This window comes from Antrostomus carolinensis, unplaced genomic scaffold (genome assembly GCF_000700745.2).
Source record: "Antrostomus carolinensis isolate BGI_N321 unplaced genomic scaffold, ASM70074v2 scaffold10930, whole genome shotgun sequence".
Taxonomy (NCBI): Eukaryota; Metazoa; Chordata; class Aves; order Caprimulgiformes; family Caprimulgidae; genus Antrostomus; species Antrostomus carolinensis.
The window spans coordinates 22784-43411 of NW_010289110.1; the positions used below are offsets into that span (position 1 = coordinate 22784).

Consider the following 20628-nt stretch of genomic DNA (forward strand, 5'->3'; position numbering starts at 1 on the left):
GCATTTTTTCTTCTATCTTCCTGTTAATTAAACAAGGCAGTATGTCTGGTGTTCCTTTTTGTGCAGCTTGAGATAAGGGGGAAAAATCAAATTGGCGCATACAAAGGAGGTGAAATGACGTAGCTTTGCCTCATCATTGCTCTCTTATTGTCCACAGGTTCCTGACAGTGCTCTTGAGTGTGTGGAGAGAAGCTGGAATAATGAGAATGAAGAAATCGTTTTCTCTGCTTTACTTACTGCACGTGTGCAGAGTCCGAGGTGCTTTTGACACTCAATGCTTTTTCCTGATGCTGCCTTTAGATTTAAAACGAGTCACAAGCTTTTTTTAAGTGAAGTTAGGAATCTGATAGGTGTATCTGTACACGTTTGTGGAGACTGCAGGATGAGGAATAGTTTCAACGCTTCCATAAAATAAACAATGTCATTATACTATAAAAAGTTTGGCTAAGATCTGTCAGCCTTTAAACAGATACAGCTTTTTGTTTAAAGATTAAGGTTCTTATTATTTACCATTCAGCTTTATAACACAGAAGATACTGAATGTGCTTATTTCATTTATTCTTATTATTATTCTCTAGCTATGAATATGAGGTGCCATATATAAAATGAAATTCATCACACAACCTATTTCTTAAAACATACCCTTTTTCAGAGAGAATTTCTCAGAAAAAATACTTCATTTTAAATTCAAACTTTCCAAACCATCTGTCCTGGACTTCCAGTTTCAAGATATAACCATTAGAAAAGAAGATAATTTACATTTCAGAGTTGGGGGAATAAAGGCTGTATTTTGAAATGTGTCAGTTAATATTTAGTATTACTTCCATCATTCTTGACATTTAGAGAAGATACTCTAGTGGTGATGTTAATTTCACTTCTACTCTTGTTCTCATGTACCTTAACTTCTTTACACAAGAGTAGTTTTTTTAATGCTTTGCTGTTGGTTTATATAACTAATTTGTATACCTGTCCTTTTGCTCTCTTAGTGATATCTTCTTTGTAAAATCTCACCAAGCTATTAAATGTTTTGCTGAGGTAAGACAGGCAGCCTTTCATCTAAACCTGTGTTACCTGCCATACTGATCAGATAGTTTGAAGATAGCTGGGGAAAATTTGGTGACTCCTGTTTGCTGTGGTATTGATCCATATCACTAAGGCTTTATTCCACATTTATCCACAGCCCTTCATTATCAATCTTGCTCGACCTTCTTGCACACCTTTCCTCATTTGTTCTTTTTCTTAATTGCTTCTTGATTTACAGGGATCCTGACTGCAAATTGCACTAGAAGCCTGATTGTGTCAAAGGTCCAAAATTAAATGCTGGTCTTCAAAATCAGGCATCTTGTCTACCCAAAGAAATTACTTTAAAAGACTATTTAAAATAATTTTTAAAGGCTTTTTAAAATACTGGAAATATATTTGTGAATAACTGATAGCATTCAGAGTCCTGCTTCCCTCCTTAATTCTCCCACAGAGTTTTCAGGAATTGGTTCTTTTACTCCTGTGGTTTGGGCATTGTACTTTGTGCTGTTAACCTCTAAAGATAATTGCACATTTTCCAGGGCAGAAAATGGTTTAATAACAAATCTCTTACATGTTCTGGCTGATTGTACTGGGTTAAAGGTTTTTAAGTAAAAGTTAGTGTTGAGCATGGCATGTATAATTCAGACAATCATTGCACAAACAATATAAAGTCCATTTATTATCTAATCAGAGGCTTTCTTGTATCATTTTACCAGGTAAGATCTCCATTTATTAACCCCATCGCTTTCATGGAAAAGAAAGGAAAGACCAGAAGTAAAATTCAGGTAACTTCATATCTATTGTAATCATATCATTCAGTTCTCATCCATTTTTTTCTGCCATGGAGTCCCTTGTGGTCCCTGCTCCTCAGCTTGCTGGGAGTGCCAAGAGGTGGCAGGCTGTGAACAGTGCCATCGAGTCTTGTCTTCTTATTTATGTAGGTAGGCATCAAGCCAGAGCTCTCCTGAATTCTTCAGAGAGCTGAGAAAGAGAGAGAGAGAACACAAGAGGCTGCATTATGTAGGGTTGCTTAGGAAAGTGTTGGTGGGGACGAGGGAAATGAGGGCTTCTCGTCTCTCATGTAAGAGAACATGACAACTCTTGTTCTTAGGCTTCCAGTCTCTTCTACATCCTTCTGCAATGTTTTGCCAGTGTGTTACTTACTGCACAATGTCTGCAAAAGCCATGAGCAACGGTTTACATTGGTACTCGATGCCGTGTTTGGCACACAAGGACTTCACCAGAGGAGCCACCTTCCAGTAGTTGTGTCTTGGCATTGTGGGGAATAGGCTGTAAACAGAAGACAGACAAATTCTCTTCCAATGCCCCATAAGAAATACTACCTTTCACGTGTTCACGTTCATTATTACTTCCCAGGAATCACCCAGCTCACACTGAGTAGGGTCTTCAGCTGCTCCTGGCTTTTCTTTCCCCTTGGTGTGCTTTTAGCACAAGTATTTCTTAAGACTTCCCTGCTTTTCCCTCGCTCTCATTTCCCACAGTTGTCTCTAGCATCTCTGATGCAGCATTCCTCCAAATTAAGTGATGCCATAAACTGGATGAAACTACTTCTTTCTCCAGAAGCAACCATCTCCATGACACAGAAAAGGGGATGGACCCATCCTCCAGCTGTATATCTCAGTCTCTAAAGTAATAGCATAAGTTATCAGTACAGGTGGGTTTGAACTACTGTGTCCAACTATAAACAGGGATTTTCACTAATACCTATGAGCTCCTACTTTGGATAGACCCTGTTGCTGTCTGTCTGGTTTCATAGATCCTGCCCATGTTCAATTTAAACTAGTCATTCTCACCTTCCTCTGGGTCCAGGGAAGGTTTTGAATTACATCATGATTCTCTTTAAGGTTTTGAGTCTTTTAAAGACAAATTCGTTGGTGCCCCACAAGTATTTGTAGAATTCAGAGCAAAGAAGAATATGGGGGGAAAAAAGTTAAGAAAATAATATTTTTCAGGAGAAAATTCTTTCTCGGGGTGCGTACTCACTGGTGTTCAATCTGGAAGTTCAGATGTCCAGTAAACCAGTCATTGAACGGAGACTGCTCAACATTGCATGTTGCCTGGAGCTAGAGAAGGGGAAAGGAAAGCAAAGGCAGCACAGATGGGTGGCTGCAGCCTTTCTCATTTGTCTCAAGAGCGCAGTCTGCTGTGCTACTATCTCCAATTGTTTTCTTTTAACCTCAACTGAGCTACCTCAAGCCAGAGATCATAATCCTCCTTCAGACCAGCAGAGGTACATAGACTGGCTAACATGGACCATGGTAAAACCAGGAGTTGGCTCTGTGCTCCTATGAATGCACGTGAACAAAAAATTCCTCCTGGGTCTTCTCAAACCTACGTCTGCAGAAAAAGCAGAGATGGCAGGGTGGTTCTGTGATGGTCAGACTTTACTGCTGGACTCTAATTCAAGTCTCTCTGCAAAGAGGGGACATGACACTGGCATTCTACTGGTGTGAAATTGCTGAGCAAGAGCAGGACACAAACTTCTGTTTCAGCACAAGGAGAAAAGGTCTAAGACAGAAAGATGCAGTAAGTGGGGAGGTGAGTATGTTTAGGAAATAGAGCTGGGACCTAGCTTTGATTTTAAATTGCCCAGGAACATGTTCTCACTGTTCTCCTTTACTGTCACCGTAGCTGAATCCTCTTATCCTACTAGTCTTCCCTTCCCAGTTACCAACGGGTTTTCACCCTTAATGCAGCAGAGGATTTGCTTGTCTTATGATTGGAATTTGTACCTGTATGGCCACGATTCTTAACAACTGAAAATATTTTACCTGAGTAGACACCCAGTCCAAATTCTTGTCATAGTAAATATCCATGGGGATATGGTTCATCTGTGAAACCCAGACAAACCAGCTGCTCTCCAGCATCCTGTGCAATCAGACAAGAGGCCAGAATTCAGTAACAGGTGAGCAAGTCAATGATGAGCCATTGAAATAACAACATATCCAGAGTTACAAACACATGGCTGAACACCAGCCTTGCTAATCCAGCACCTGGAAGAACTTTCACAACCTGGAAATTTCATAGTTCCCTATGAAAATCATGATTATTTAATATGTTTTGTTATGGAACTAATATAGCCTGGTATTCATCTTGTTTTACCTGTAGCCAAGGACTGAACTGGTTAGAATCAGTAAAATGATCCAAGTGGAAGATGTATTTTCCATTCAAGCCAATGCTGCTGGATAATGCTTGGGCATTTGCAAGCCCAGGCTAAACTCTCTCTGTTAAATGTTCTTCTCTTTCTCTAGTGAGCAGCAGACCCACCACCCAAAGCACTGCGTGTTATGCAAGGTAAGTGTTTCTCAGTTGGGTCAGCACTTGGCTAGAGGCAATGAGGTAACGTAAAACTTGAACTACTGATTAAGGAGAAGAGTTAGTTTATCTTTACAGAATTAAAAAACTAAGCAAAAAGTGAGAAGGTAAAGGAGAACATGGAAAGATAAGCAAAGGCAGGCAGGCACAGATGGAAAGAATATGTAAAAGAAGGCTGAAGAACCTTCTAAAGAGATATCACCTGAATATAAAATAATATGCCAGGAGACTCTTTATTTCTAATAATGATCCATAAGTAAAAAAGAATCTGATATAGAAGGTCAACATCCAGGCCAAGTCCTACCAAAACCAGAGACAACAAGAAAAGAAAATCATTATAAATTACATTTGCTTACTTTTTTTTCTAAGTTTCATGTTATATGTACAAGAGAACAATCTGTATTCAGCTTTTACAGGGTTTTTTTTCTGAACTGAATCATCTGGACCAATCCAAATTAACACAAGGTAATAATACTTTTTTCCCAGCTTTCTATAGCAGAGCTAAATCTGAGCATTCACGCCTAGTAAGTAGATGGATATGTTAGCAATGACTATGCAATCAGAAACATGAGTTCAATACTTGTATCAGATCATTGCCCGAGACTCCACAGTGAATAAATACTAGACCAAAGATCTCATTTTGGCTGGAAGGTGCTCTGTCCCCCCCTTTTGCATGCATAACACGTGCAAAAGGAGAAAGGATGAAGCGTTAATTCAGGCTGCCTAACAAATCAAGGACAATGGTTCCTATAAATCTACATCCTCCCGTTCTTGACCACTATGGACCTTCCAATTTGCTTCCCAAACCAAAGGAGACAGTACACTCCGTGGTTCCACCAATGAGGTAGAGCAGTACAAGCTAAACAGCTTGTTGCTTGTTTTCAGGCCTTTATCATCGAGCTGGAGAACATAATGGGTTTAGCAGAAAGTGTGCAGAGCCACCAAAATTACTGCATCAACCTGACTGTCCTATTAGGCTTAACTGAATGGCATGAAGTGTCACACAGCAGGGACTGAGCTCTGGGCAGAAGCTGCTTCCATGGTCAGACCAAAGGTTGAAGGCCCACAACTGACCTCTTCTTGGTTGTACAAGGAGCAATACTTACCACCCAATACCTTTTTGTGTATGCAATGTAAAATGTGTGACAGTGGAAGTAGGTGGGAAACAGGAGCGGAGGAAGAGCTGTAAGGGAGAATTCATTATCACTGGGAAGGTCATGGACCAAATGACAGATAATCAAACCAAAAGATCCCTGAACAGCTACTCAACGTGGAGAACATTCTGAAAAGTTTTAGGGCCACCAAGTTTTCTGGATGATATCAGCATGCAGCAACACAGACAAACAGTAAGCAACCTGGGAGCCTGCTGGCCTCAAGAGGTGAAGCAAAGGTAAGACAAGAAGCTCCCTGAAGCTTGATTGAGGACAGTTCCTGCTCTTCAGCAGGACAGCCTCCTACTGCTTATGTCACCTGCCAACACAGGTGGTATTATCTTCCATTTCTTCTGTCCAAATAGATATAGACTTATTTTTGCAAAGCTGTGCAGTTTTAAGATGACCTGGGATGAATATACCCCATTACTTTTTGTAGCTTGGAAACAATTTAAACCATTTGATTAGAAATATATTTATTTGGTTTGAGAGTTTCAAGTCAAGAAGGGCACAGAAACCTGATCTCACATGGGATCGTATGATAATTCAGGCTTGAAAGAACCAACCTCAGGATCTCAGAGCAACATCAGCTCTGAGATCAGACCAGGTTACTTGGGGTTTTACCCTGTCAGATCTTCAACCCCTACAAAAATTAGATACAAACTTATTATTGTGTTCTTTGATGCTCCTTAGCAGAGGAGCTAACCTTAGTTCTGCTCAAGTCCTACAGGTCAAAAGTCAGATCTACAAGGCCCATTAGTACCTCTCATGGTATTGCAGGAGAATGGAGATACTCACTGATGAAGAAGTACTTGTGTTGGTGATTGTATGGCATGTATTTTTTCTTTTTGATCCCAAGCTGTGAAAAGAATCAGAAATAAAAAAAATACTATGTGGAAACTTAGAAATCTGCACAGGTAAATTGCTGTTTTCCATTCTTTCTTCCCAAGACAACACTCTTCTTGCACACTTCCCACAACCCTCATTCCTACTGTCTCCCTCATGTGTACCTGTCCTATTAGTTTACATACATAATATAAATTTCTATAAATCCTTATTCCATTAACATAAGGCTTTAATGTCTTACACCTTTGTAAAGTCCTTCAGAGAGAAACCTTTGAGGAGGCATGTGATTTTTCTCCATTATGGGAATAATAAAATAAATAAGTGATTTCTGAAAAATAGTTCATGATAAAAATAATTTTGTGGGTAAATAGAAGTGAATTTTAAATGTTGAATTGCCATCTTTTGGTGTTCTTACCACATTCATAATTTATTTGGTGCAATATTAGATATTTCAAGGCTAAGTTATATCATTGGTCAAAAATAGTCTCATGTATTTTATCTCCATTAATAACCATTAATAGACTTTTTGCTGACAGATTTGCCACCCTATTTATGGCACATGTACATCATCTCTAATTTATTTACAGCTACTGGTCAACAGTTCAAGAAATATTTAAAGGAACTTAATGTGAACTTTGACCTGCTTACAAAGGCTGAAGAAAGTAGACACAGATGAAAGCAATCTGTTTTCAGAAACTATCATCACGTTGTAGTTTTAGATCTTTATGGCACAATGTGCTTTTTTTTTTTCCTAGGGTGTTCTTCCCAGTTCTTGGTACATAAGCACATACACACTCACACCCACATGCACTGACCTCCACAGATAATTTCTTCCCCAAAGTAAACAAGAAAGGGTGCATATCAACATCAGGATCTTTCTGGAAGCAGTTGGGTTTGGCGTGGTGCTGGGAGTGCAGAAGAGTCCACCATTTGGCTGATGCTCCCTGTTTTAGTGAAGAACAAAGTATGAAAAGTACAATTCTTTCAGAGCCAGATTCTCTCCAGTGCCCTTCCTTCACCCAAAGCCAAGCACACCATCCTCCACAGAGTCTTCAGAACACACACTTTTACAGGAAAACCATCTAAGAAGTTTTTCCAGGGTCAGGTACTTACTACTAAATGGCACATCACAAATTTATGCAGCAAGTGGTTCCACTTGGTCTCCCTGAATACTGAAAGATGTCCTAAATCATGTTGTAACCATGAAGCCTGGATCTGGAAGAGGAAAAAGTAAACATTGGAAGGGAAGAAGAGGAGGAATCGAGACCAGTACAGTGCCAAACCCATCATCTGCTTTTAAATATCAATTTTTATTTCTTGGACAGTGCTCCAAAGTCACAATCAGAAAGGAACTATGAAATCCCGATATCTTGAGGGTTCCCCTAGAATATATCTTGCTGAAAGAATCCCACACTAGGTTTAGTAGGAGCTCCCCACATTCTTCTTTACATCTGTAAACACATGCCATACAGTGGTTGTTTTCTTATGACAAAGGAGAACGGTGCCAAGTAAGGACGTGGAGGACTACAAAACTGCAATGGTATTACGTGTATGACAGTTGATGCAAGTCCATGTGTATGTGCTGTGGGCTTGGTTGCTTACCTGGGAAATGGTCAGCACCACCAGGGAGACAATGAAGGGCAGTAAGGATGTCCCAAAGTAGAAGAGAATGAGCCAAGCAGCAGCATCCAACAGGAGGATGTGAGCAAGGTGCAGGAAGAAGAAGAGTTGATTTGGCTTCAGAAGTCCCATTTTCTCCACAGTAGCACGCAGTTCACGGAAGTCTTTCACCAGCACTTTCTGTGGGAAGCACCAGCGTTACACATTCTCTGTTTCTGGAGTGTAGCACTGCAGCTTCAAAAGCCAACGACCACTTTAATGGAGGAAAGGAAGAGCAGAGGATCTGGCCAAATGGGCAAGAGCTGGGCTTGCATGTTAGTAAACTTCATCCTTGCTCTCCTACAGCTTCTCTGTGTCTTTGCCTACAGAGGTTCACAGAGCAGAGGAGCAAGCAGCAGCCATCACAGAGCACAATCGATGTCTGTACCCCCAACCCCTAAGACTTTATCTTTGATGCTTCTTACATCATCTTCTTCGCAGGTAGCATAGGGCTCAGATGGAAGTTGTGTCTAGTGGAAGCTGTACGGTGTGTGCATGAGTGTAGCATGCCATCTTGTGGTAAACCCTTTGGATGAAATTATTCCTCTTCTGCCAACAGCTCCAGTAGATTGTTGTACATCTATATTTCCCTTTAATCTGTCTTTGATCTGATTTATGAGGCTAGACTTACATTTTTAGTGGGCTCAATATTGGGTTGATCTGGTGCCAGCTCCCCAATCTGCAATGACTTCAAGTACTTGCTCACCATCACCTTGTCAACATGGAATGCTACAAAGGCATCCTGCAAACACACAAGGGTAAAGGAAGAGGTAAGAAAACACAAACTATGGTACCAACCTCTGTTGTGCACAGTGAGACATTCACTGTGGAGGAACCACAATGGCAAAGATGGCTGGTTCACTTTTCTGTCTCCTCAAGCTCTTGTCAACCTTTTTCTCCTCGTGTTTATCCTGTGCTCTTCTTAAGTAAGATCTTATTTCAACTGGCAAATGGAAGAGATCTGACTTCCCCCCCCTGCAATTCCTACAGGTATGCAAGCTCCATTATACAAAATTGAATGAATCTCCATGTTATGCCTAAAGCAGAGTCTAGTTCCCTTCCCTTTCTTCTTCCCCCTCTTCCCATCCCAGTATTAGTGACTTTTCCATCTCCCTGGACATCCAGGTGCCAAAAGATCTTTCTTATCAGCAGACTGTAATCCTCTTTGTTGTGCAATTCGTCAAAAGAGAAAATTGCCCTTTAAACTGACAGCTTAGAAGAAAAATGTGGTTCCTCTTATTCCCACTCAGTCAGGATTTTAACCTTTCAGAAATCCTTCAGCTGCAGTCTTACTTTCCCCAAAGTCACCTTGCAAGAAAATCAAGATTTCTGTTATGTTAAGGATACATAATTACAGGAAACCAAACTGCAAGAAGTAATAGAAGTTCTGGAGGAGAAGGATAGGTGACAGCAATGAGAAGCCTACTTTAGGAGAGGAATCAGAACAATACACCAGCCAACTCTGGGCAGAGAACTCCACTCCTAAATTAACTAAGACAGGAAGCATTTCATCCAGGAGCAAGTGATGGAGAGAACTGTTTTCTCTAGTACTTGGGAGGTATGTAGAAGGAAAGACAAGGACACAATTCATGTGCACAGGACTGGTTAGGTGTTACTGATCTCTCTTAAAGACATGCGGATGAAAAAGCAATGGTGTGATAGCTCTAGGAAGGGCTGGGGACAGAAAGAACAGGATGAGGAGGAGACAACTGCAGTGACAGAGCATGAAAAGGACAGTTGGAGCCCTGAAGAAACAGGAGCACACGCTTGGATGTGCCACAGCTGAGACTGAGCTGAGCTGTGAATTCAGCCTGTAGGAAAGGAACGTTCCCTGAAGATTCTCTCACCATGGAAAATTGCTTTTGTACATCCAAACAAATCCAACTGATGTGCTTTTGTGCCATCTTTCATCTGATTCAATTGAGTCATTCTAGACAGGCCAGAATCAGTCCTTTCCTGCATCCCAGCCCTAGAGCTACTCTGGGCAAATGTCTCTTAAGAATGGTTTTGTGAGAAAATGAAGTTCTTCAGCTACTGTGAGCAAACTGCTGCAGCATTTCTGTCCCCTATTCCAAATTGACAGGGGCTTCAGCAACTGCATGACTATCGCTGAGGCACGTATGTAACACATGGTGAGTGTAGATACAGTGCCTGGAATCACTGTCACTGATGAATCCAAAAATCAGCAAGCAGTTTCTCTGCAAAATAATCTGCTGCAAGTGCCTGGTTATTTCATGATGCTGCAACACCAGGTGTTTTTACAGTCTCCAAAATTCAACCAAATTTTTTCAAATTCAGGCAAAAATTCCAGTCTCCAGGTTGTTGCTCCTGTTTTCTAAGTCACCTCACTCCTTAACTCTGTTCTTCTGTCCTTTGTGAGGAATCACCATGACAAAAAGCTGCAATAAAAGGACTCCTCTTCACAGTTTTGTGCCATGTCACCCTTACAAATATTGTGGCATTAATCACAATCATTTTTCCATTCCTCAGGTTTCTTTTCTTACTGAGAGCCTTCCATGTTTTTCATCCTCTCCTAAGTTATCATCTTTCAGGGCTATATGCTCTTGGTACAATCTTCCAGCCAAATTAAGATTGTTTTTTAATTTTTCATAATATGCATCCAAAAGATTAAGCAATTGACCTATTCTGAGATGCACAGACTTCACTAAAGTCTTACGGATTTTCTTAATAAATGCTTCTTTCACTTCTTTTTGGCTAACTAAAAAGCCTATTGAATTCATACTGTTGTCAAGCATTGGAACAGGCTGCCCAGGGAAGCGATGGAGTCCCCATCCCTGGAAGGATTTAGAAGACGTGTAGATGTGGCTCTCAGGGACATGGTTTAGAGGTGGACTTGGCAGTGTTAGGTTATGGTTGGACTCAATGATCTTAAAGGTTCTTTCCAACCTAAGTGATTCTATGATTTTTCTGGAAGACAGCTTGGGAAAGCACATTGACTTTGCCTTCCCTCCAAGTTGTGCCAGGTGGCATTTAAGAGGGATACCTTTCCTAAAGGTATGTTTCTGGAAGCAGCTATTGTTGTTGCCACAGGGCTTGTGGCAGCTTCCCCACCTCACCCTGGCTGTAAGCAATCACTGCAGTTCACAGTAGCTGCAAAAGCAAGATCAGGAGGGAGATAAGAGTAATCCCAAGGACTTTAGCTGGATAAACAGTTATGGTCTGGTTGCCCCACGGGCTAAGCCTCTTCATTTGCCTCTTTCCATAACATGACCCTGGGAAGTTTGCACAGAGCAGTGACATAACATACCCCCGACCCTGCTCCATACCCTCAAGCCCCATCAATTCCAACCAAAGTCACCTCCCAAGCTCTCCCTGCATGATGCTCGCTGGGTACCAGCCTCCTCCGCCCTGCATCTCAAAGCCAGCATCTCCCCACCAACCCTGTTCCCCATCACCCCACTGCTCACCGTGGCGTCCTGCCCGGCGTAGTGGCTGATGACCCGGGAACCTCCCGGGTGTCTCCGGCAGAAGTGGCTGATGTCGTACACCTTCCTCTCGATCACCAACCACCGCTCCTGCGGCGGCGGCCCCCGCCCGTTCCGCTGACCGATCTCCTCCCAGGTGAAGCGCTGCAGTGCCCGGCCCACAGCGGGGTCCCTGGCCAGCTCCTCACGCACCTCCCCAGCCCCCTGCAGCAGTGCCATCCGTCCTTCCTTCCTTCCTTCTTTCCTTCTTTCTCTTTTCTTTCCTTCCTTCCCTCCTTCCCTCTTTCTTTATTTTCCTTTCTTCCCTCCTTCTCTCTTTCTTTTCCTTCCTTCCTTCTCTTCTCTTTCTTTCTTTCCTTTCCTTGCTTGCTTCCTTCCTTCCCTTTCTTTCTTTTCCTTCCTCCCCTCTTTCTGTTTTTTCTTCCTTCCTTCCTTCCTTCCTTCCTTCCTTCCCTACTTGTGTCTTTCCTTCTCTTCCTTCCCTCTTTCTGTTTTTCCTTTCCTTCCTTCCTTCCTTCCTTCCTTCCTTCCTTCCTTCCTTCCTTCCTTCCTTCCTTCCTTCCCTCTTTCCGTTTTTTCTTTCCTTCCTTCCCTACTTCTGTCTTTCCTTCCCTTCCTTCCTTTTCTTCCCTCTTTCTGTATTTCCTTTCCTTCTTTCCCTTCTTCCCTCTTTCTTTCTTTTCCTTCCTTCCTCCCTCCCACTCCTCCAGCCCCAGCACCTCACTCCCACCATGGGATATAAGACCGGGACCCGCCCTGGCCCACCCCAAAGCCCTGGCCCCCGCCCTCCTCCTCCATCTCTCATCCTGGGAGGTCTGCAGGGAGGTTTTGGGACAGTGCTGGGAGAGCAGTGCTGGGCTGTGGGCAGAGCTCCTACACAACCTCCAGCTGCTCAGGGGTTTGTGTCCTGTCCCCCCCAAAAATCTGCTTCTTCACCACCCCAGCCCTGGCAGCCACAGAGCCGTCCAGGTACATAAAGCTCAGCAGTAACTGCAGGTAAGGAGCAGCTGACCGCTTAGTTTTTCTTCTCAACTAGCTCATTCTGTTCCCAAGATGGGTTTACTGGGCTCCGATGGTCAGGGCAAACTTCACTTAAAATATAAAAACTTCACTTAAAATATCTCTCCAATTAACCTGTTGTTAACCAGAATAATGTCACCCTGCAGCTCAATTTACATGTTACAGCCCGTGAACCCGTTTGGAAGAAACATGACTTATGCCTGATTTAAAAAAACCCAACATGCCAGTCTCTTAAGAACCCAATATTATATCTAGAACCTGATGAAAACCCATATTTCTATATTTCCAGTTCTTCAGGATTCACAGCAAGAATGGAACAGGGTGGAGGAGGCTTCCAGCAATAATCCTCCTCCCAGAGCTCCGCACTTGATGCTGCTGTTCCCCTGGATGTGCCTGGGGTGGCACACACAAAATATTATGCCAGGTTCTGATGGTAGGTTGTGAAATTGCTTTTTTTCCCCATCCCCCTCTCCCCTTCCTGTTTGTAAAATTACGAAACAAACTATTGACTTGGAGACTCCAGGAAATTGGTATAAATATTTCCACATGGAGTACAACCTGAGTACCAACGGACTCCAGAACCAGTTCCCACATTTGGAAAATGTTCAAGTAAGTCACCTGAGGAGCTTGGGGCTGTGTGGTGCATCCCTGCCGTGCTTTAGACTCGGTGTGTCGCTCTCTGCTAACACACTGGCATAGCCTTCCTTGGTCTTTTATCCTGACAGAAGGGGAAACTGCCAATATATTGGCAACAATTTACCTCCAAAAAATATTTGGAATTGTGGTGAAGACCAAGAAAGAAGACGGGGTATTGATTTGCCTGATAAGCAGCATATCAAGCTCACTGTGCCTTCCTCTGCTTGCTATTTTAGACTGGTAGAAAATCAGTTCCATGGATTGTGTAGGCTGCTTCTTTTGTTGCTCTAACTCAGTAAAATCTTTTTAATGGGTTTCTCTTTCACAGAACCACTTTCATTACAGTCGTGTAACAGCAGTAACAATTTCAGTAAGAGAGGATGCTATGAATTTCAACAACAAAAGTAACCAAAGGATATAATCAGAGCAGCCAGCAGCGTCATACCCCAAAATCTCCCTAAACAGGAGCCTCTGAAAACAGCACACACACAAAAAAAGGAGAAAAAAAAAAGTGCTAAATAAGCTGAGTAAGCCAGAACAAAATAGAAATAAACAAAATAAGGTCTGATTAATCTGATTAAATTAACAAAATAGAAATAAACAAGGTCTGATTCATAAAAAAGCAATATATAGAAGAATGCAGGTTGTATCCATAAGTAATTATTTGCAGCCTGTAACTCCTGTTCCTTATTTTTTTTTGCCTGATTCTTCTTGTTCACGTGGTGCAACATGTCAGAGGAATGAGGAGTAGAATCAGGGCTACTTCTTGGAGTTTAAAGCAACAAGCAGAAGAGACTGCCATGGTAGGGACTTGAAAAGGTCCTACTGTTTTACTGAGGACTTCTGAAGTGGGACTGTTCAGCCAAACTGGTGCTGTGGGTAAGATGTTGCACTTTCCATGTGTCTGAAAGAATTTTGGATCTCCTGATGCACATACCTTGTAGAGCTTCATGCTCGTTGCCTCTGCCCAAAATATGCTTTAGTCTTTCTGCTCCTCTGCTGACTTCATTTCACAGTGTTATGGACCCAAGGTTGGTATCTATCAACAAGTGTACCGGGATGTTGTCCATGGCCTTTCAATATGTAAAGGGACTTCTTGAAAGATTGAAAGAAAGATGTAGTGAGACACTTTACCACGCCCTTGTAGTGTCAGGACAAGGGACAACATTCTTAAACTGGAAGAGGGTAGATTTAGATTGAACTTAAGGTAGAATTTTTTATAATAAGTGGTGAGACGCTGAAACAGGTTGCCCAGAGAAACTGTGGATACTCCATCATTTTTATTGGTCATTGATCAAGTTGATAAATGTAAATAGCAATGGGCTCGTGTAAAAGGATAACAGAATATCTCTTAAACTCTTTACAGCTTTCATGAAAGTTCATTACAAGAACACTGCAAAAGTCCTTAGAGGTGGCACACCATATGCATAAAAAATTAATCCTAAGTGTGCTGATCCATACTCCCCTCCAGTTCAAAACATTGCAACTGTTGTTTCTTCTTGGGACTGCTTGATGACTGTGAATTGTCCCTTTTCTGCCATGAATTGAGGATCATGTTTTAGGGAAGAGCTCACCAGTGGCATGTAGCTTAATCCAAACACTTCCTCTAGAGCCACACAGCAGAGTCACATTGCTGGAGCAATAACAATGCTGGCAAGGACCTTTAGTAAATCTTCAGAAATTCTTCATTGCACTTTGTTGATGGTCCTGAACACAGGTCTAGAAACGACTCAGGTGAGCAAGGCTCCAATAAATAGTGTTTCAGTGGAGCAGCTGATGTGGCACAGAGCTGATGTTAACCATATTCTTTCCAGATGTTCCCCATTTTTGGGGTGTGCTCCACTAGTGAACTAGCACTGCGTTGGGAGGTCCTCTTGATAATGACACAGTGAAGGTGGTTTCTGTTTGTGCTACTTTGCAGAAATTTCTGAAAGATTAAATAATGTAACCCAGTGGAGGTCAGTAAAGAGACAAAAGAATGTGTGAAAAAGCTAGAAGTTCAGAGGAAATTGTATTCTGTATTCTGACTGGAAGATTTCTTGAGCTCATGTCTAGTAACCTACTGCTGCACGCTACTCAAGATGGTCTCATAAGCGATTGTCCTCTGGCTGCCATGTTTGCATGGGCTACCTATGCTGAAACACAGCCATGAGGTTTTACAGCATGAATGGAAGGGTGACATTGACAGAATTGTATCCTTGCATCTTCAGATGATGTAACGTCTTCTTTCCTAATAGCAGATCTTATCTACTGCCCCACAAAAAGCCTCGGCGTATGACTCAAGATGTGCAGCACAGAAGTGCTGAATAGAAAAAATTGATATAATCTCTTTTCTGTCATACCACGTTACACCCTTTTTGGCTAGTACAGCTGATTATGTCCTGTTTTGGTGATAATTGCACCCACAGTCGTGGGGTGGATGCTTTAACCCCTTAAAGAAATTATGGAAACATAGAAGCCTTCTCCCACCAATTTTTCCTCACTTTTAACAACTTAAACTCCTAAAACCTTGCATTACTCCTATTTACCCCATTCCACCTTGCTTTTTGAAGCACCAGATGACCATACTTCTATCTAAATCAGAGCAGAAGTTCCCTGTCACAAATTCAATACTGAAGAGGCACTAAATATGTGGCTCTGCATGTCTGAACAAGGCAGGTAAGAATGTCAAGCTGAAGGAGAAGCTATAGTAACTCCAAATATATTTGGAAGTCATTTGAGCCAAGATATGAATACTGTGTCACAAGAATAGGGAAGAGAAGAACTTGAACAAAATATATAAATAATAGATATTCTTTGTGGTGTGGTGGTTGGTGGGAACTATTACTACATGTTGCAAGTGGGGAAGGATAGGTCGTTCAGTACCCAATCTGGCTTAATTTTTCAAGTTTCTCTTCAACTCAGACAAAAGAGCAAAGAAAACAGACGTTCACCTAACACTCTGCTTCCTGGGTATGTTAATGTAGAATAACTTCTAGTACTTTTAATAGGATAAATGGAAGCTAAGCTGGAAAAGATACTGTGCACAAAAGCTACGGAGACGTCTGTACTCACAGGCTTGAAGTCGCTGTGTAATAGGACAGATTTTGTAATATTAATGGGGAAATGATTTGTCTCATCAGCCTTGTTTCTCACACCTCAAACACCTCAATGCATGTCAACAATTAGCTTGCTTCTACAAGAGACATAATAAAGAATCACATGCCACCTCTACACAAAACCTACATATGAAATTAGGTGCATGATCACTTACTCCTACGGGAAGTGTTACTCTCTTATTAGAACAAGAAGTAGGAAATTCAGAAGCTGAAAGCTTTATCAGTCTACATAACTTCCTCTCATGTCCTCCTGTTCCATTTAGAGAGTAGCTGTTCTACAAACTCAAACACCTAAAAATCAGGAAACAGTTAAAGTATTTCAAACTGTCACATGAGGAATTGAAAAGAGTCAAAGTTATGCCCAGATCTTTATATTGTTTGAATGATGTCCTAATCTACCAGTTCCTCTCTTCCTCCCTCTCCTCCTGCATACACAGCCACCCTTACTTCATTTCACAATTACAGTGAACAGAATTCATCTACATTTTCTCTACAAGGCCAAATATTTAGGTCTAGACTCATCATGCCTAACTTGAAGTTAACTGCCTATGTTAAGAGGCGAGTTAGACTCTCCCTGACCACTGCAATGAGATACACACTTTGAGTGGATTATTCAATTTTATGTGGCCATAGGTTACCCCATTCAGATTACAACATTGGCACAAAATTTGGATCCTTTTAGACTGTTTGTCAGGATCCTGAAACTACACTTTCACCTCCGCAGATTAAATAACAACTGCTTTACTCGGGGTAATCTCCACAGCACGAGGATCCCTATTTCCTGCTACTTGATATAACGTATGCAGACCAGCCCAGATAGGAGTTATGGCTGCATATTTGGCAGTTTACATGTAACACTGTCTTCTGTACACACAAGGATCAGAAAGAGGCTGAAATCCCTTAGAAATTCTTGGCTCTTCCAGATAATCCTGTGTCACAGCATTGCTAAACTGACCTCTTGCCATCCAGTTCATTAACTGCTTACGTTAGGTGTACATGGAATATTCTCAGCTGATTTCCACTTTACTTTGCCAGTCTATGAGGGAGAGAAGCATTAACATTGTGTACTTCTTTTCTTAGCCTTGGTTTTCAGAAATAACCATAACTACTTCCTTTCCTAATATTCAGAGAGTAGATAGTATTTGGAAAATGCCAAATAAACATGACAACTCTAAATACATTTTAGCAAAAGCAACAAAAACATTGGAATTACAAAAGGAAAGGAACAAAGCCAGTCTCAAAAGGTACAGTATAGAAGGTGAAGCATGTTTCTCTCTGGTGATAGAAAGTAATCAGAGATCCTTGGTAAGGGTAGTGATGATGTTGCCATCACAGCAGTGACAGGGATGGAGAAGTGAAGAAAAACCTGGAATCACTCATGTCCTTTAAGAAAATCTTGGGAGGCACTTGGGACAACATCCACGGTACTGCACGTCTTCTCCTGGAAAGGAAGACAAGAGAGAGGGGCATTCCTTATGTATATGTCACTGCACTCTCTCTTTTTCCTATACAGGGCAGGAACTATGGATTTCAAGAGATGAAGCAACCAGTAATGATTTTCTGCACAGGGAGCTTATAGACTGTGTCCACACTCTGCATAGACTCACGGATATAATTTGTAGAAAGCTTTGTCTTTGTTTGGAGAAAACTGGTTATTACGACTTGCTTCATCAGATGAAGATCCACCCAGCCTTCCCATCTGAGGTATGTCAACAGGCACAGACAAGTCATGTCGAAGAGTAGGTGAAAACACATTGCACAACACTATCAATTACCTTCCTGAGATGTCACTTCTAGAATAATATGGGCAAAACATGTGCTGCTTTCACTAGATCTCCGGAAAAGCACTTTATCTCTTTAAGCACCATAGCAATGACAGCAAACCTTGTATTTCTTTGCACCTACTTGGCTCCTACAAGGAACAGCTGAAAATCGAATGTACAGGATACTGAATGTTCAAACTGTTTAAAAAAGTACCTTTCATTTGAGCAGCTTCCTTTGCTCTGTTTGTGACTAACACAGAAACAGAATGAGCTGAAAATGGAGGATGGAAAAATGTCACTACAAAATCGTAACCAAAAAAAGAAAGACTTAAACGTAGCAGGTAGACATGAGTATTTTAAACTCATCTTTATTTCACTATATTGCAAGTATATTATTTCCCTTTAACAAAGTAACCTCTTTTTATAAGCTACAAATTTAAGGATTATGCTTTCAGACGTGTGACTGTGTTTACATTAACTATGGCATTTCACACCAGGATTCTTGCATCTAGTTCAACAACTTGTGCTGGAATAAATCTTTTAGCTTTGATTTAAGGATTTTTCTAAAGGCAAAGTGAGCACATTTCATGATAAAGTTCATGTTACAGACTGAACATTACATTCAGTTTTAATGTTGAGTTAATTTGACCCTGTTATCCAGTGACCAGATCTGAGTTTTTTGTTCATATAGTGAATAAAGCTCTCCAGTATCAGAAAGCTTCTCTGTATGGTGGTACAGATGTAGAAAGCGCTCCATGACATCTCTCTGTCTCAAAAAAGTGTGATGTGAGCATCAGAATAGTTCACACAATGAATGAATCCATTCACTGGGCTTTAGCTGTCTAGAAATGCATAATCTACATGATTTATTTGTTCTTTCTCTATAATCATTTGAGAAAATGAACATCATAAATTACATCTAGAGATGGTTATCTTGCTTTCATTGACAAGAGAACCTAGACACTACCTTAGACTAGATGCTCAACTTCATAAAGCTAAGCAAGATGAATCCTAGTTAATGAGTCCTTCAATGTCAGGGCTGATAATGTTCTTTCTCTAAACAGTCATTGCTGGAGGCAGCACGAGTTGAAGATTTAACGAAAACTGAAGCACTTGAGATCTACTCAGATTTTCTTTGTATTCCTTCCATTTGTTATGGACAGTGACCACCTTGCTTCTCCATCTTCTCTTACGTAAGTGAAATAGCAGAGTTCTTTAAGGAATTGTACTTTCAGCTCTTATCACTAACTTTTCTATTTTTTTTTTTTAATAATTAAAATATTTCAGAAAAATTCTGAAGATGCAATTAAAATAGAAAATCAAACAGTTAAAATAACCTTTTGCAGAATGACTCTCTTACAATTATCCATGTGCATTCACCATCCCTCATCTTTAGTAGTGAGTCTACCTGATTCTTCTTTATTTCCCCAAAGGGAAACAGAATATTAAAATCACAGTCAAGTTATTCCACCAATCGCTACGGAGAATTGGTGCGTTGCACACTTAGAATTGTCTTACGAAATCCTAGATGCTCACTCACTCTGTGAGAATCATTTAGGCACTTTTATTGGAGGGAAATGAGGGGGAACAAAGCTGGGCCATATAATTCATTCTGTCAGTTTGGAGCCATTATCAAGATTAAAAGGGAGGGTCTGTATTTTGTAGCTGGAGTGGTTCCTTGCACAACCTGTGCCTTGCACCTTCTAGGTTACCTAATTGCCTTGTTTCACCTGAAGGGACTGGATCTACATTTCATCACAACTCATCCTTTCTTTTAGGATCTTCTGCTTCCCCGCTAAGGGGAAAAAAAAGCAGAAATGGGAAGTTAATGATAGTTCTTTTGTTAACCAAACCACATAAATTATTCTTGCTTGCCAAATGTAATTTATCAGGTTAACAGAGACTTTGGCATGTAATTGTATTTGGAAATGTAAATTTGTATAGGTGGCACAGATATAGGATACACGCCAACTTACTTCACATCCCCAGGCCCAGAAGGGCAGCTAGCTCTGGAAATTACGTGGATTTATTAATTACAACTTCAGTGTTGTAAAACAAGGCTACAATTCAAACAATCAATGCCATGTAAATCACAGACAAGTCACCCTCATCTGTGCCTTTGAATAGGTGTAACAATCAAAAAAAAAAATAGCTGTTGAAAGCTTCTTACATGTGCATAAAGAACCATAAAAATAATTACATAATTACTTGATAGTAGAAGTGTAGTGGTCCAACATGCAAAGAACAGATAATGTAACTCAATAAACCAATGTAAGTGGTGTTTAGCATAGATAAGTGAATGTCGTATTGCAGTACCTCCTTTAAGAGGGTTATTCTATTAGAAACATCTTCATAAAAGGGCAGGAAATGGTCATAGGATGTTGCTCATGGTCAGGCACAAAACAAGCAGTTGTACATAGTTCAGTTAAGCTCAAAGTTTTCTGTGTCCTACTTACCTATAATCAAAGTTTCTTATTTTTCAAACAGAACTTTTAATTCTCTTCTCCAAAAACAATGTTTAAAGAACCTCAAAGGTTAAAATTAATATTTTTATCTATAAATGTAATTGAAGGGAGCAAAACCATTTTCAGACTTTTTCTTTTGTTCACTTATTTCAGACTAAAACAGGATATTTTGTTTTTACTCCTCT

General features: G+C 40.9%; 1 protein-coding gene across 1 annotated transcript; it reads right to left on the minus strand.

Moving 5' to 3' along the window:
- Nucleotides 1-1952: 1952 nt before the first annotated feature.
- On the minus strand, nt 1953-11680 carry LOC104525765 (acyl-CoA (8-3)-desaturase). Its single transcript, XM_010169016.1, has 12 exons — nt 11444-11680; nt 8647-8757; nt 7959-8156; nt 7470-7571; nt 7172-7300; nt 6309-6369; nt 5466-5542; nt 4562-4659; nt 3816-3912; nt 3028-3107; nt 2188-2313; nt 1953-2004 (listed from the first exon to the last, which is right to left on the minus strand). The coding sequence occupies exons 1-12, from the start codon at nt 11678-11680 to the stop codon at nt 1953-1955; spliced, it is 1368 nt and encodes a 455-aa protein (XP_010167318.1).
- Nucleotides 11681-20628: the final 8948 nt, after the last annotated feature.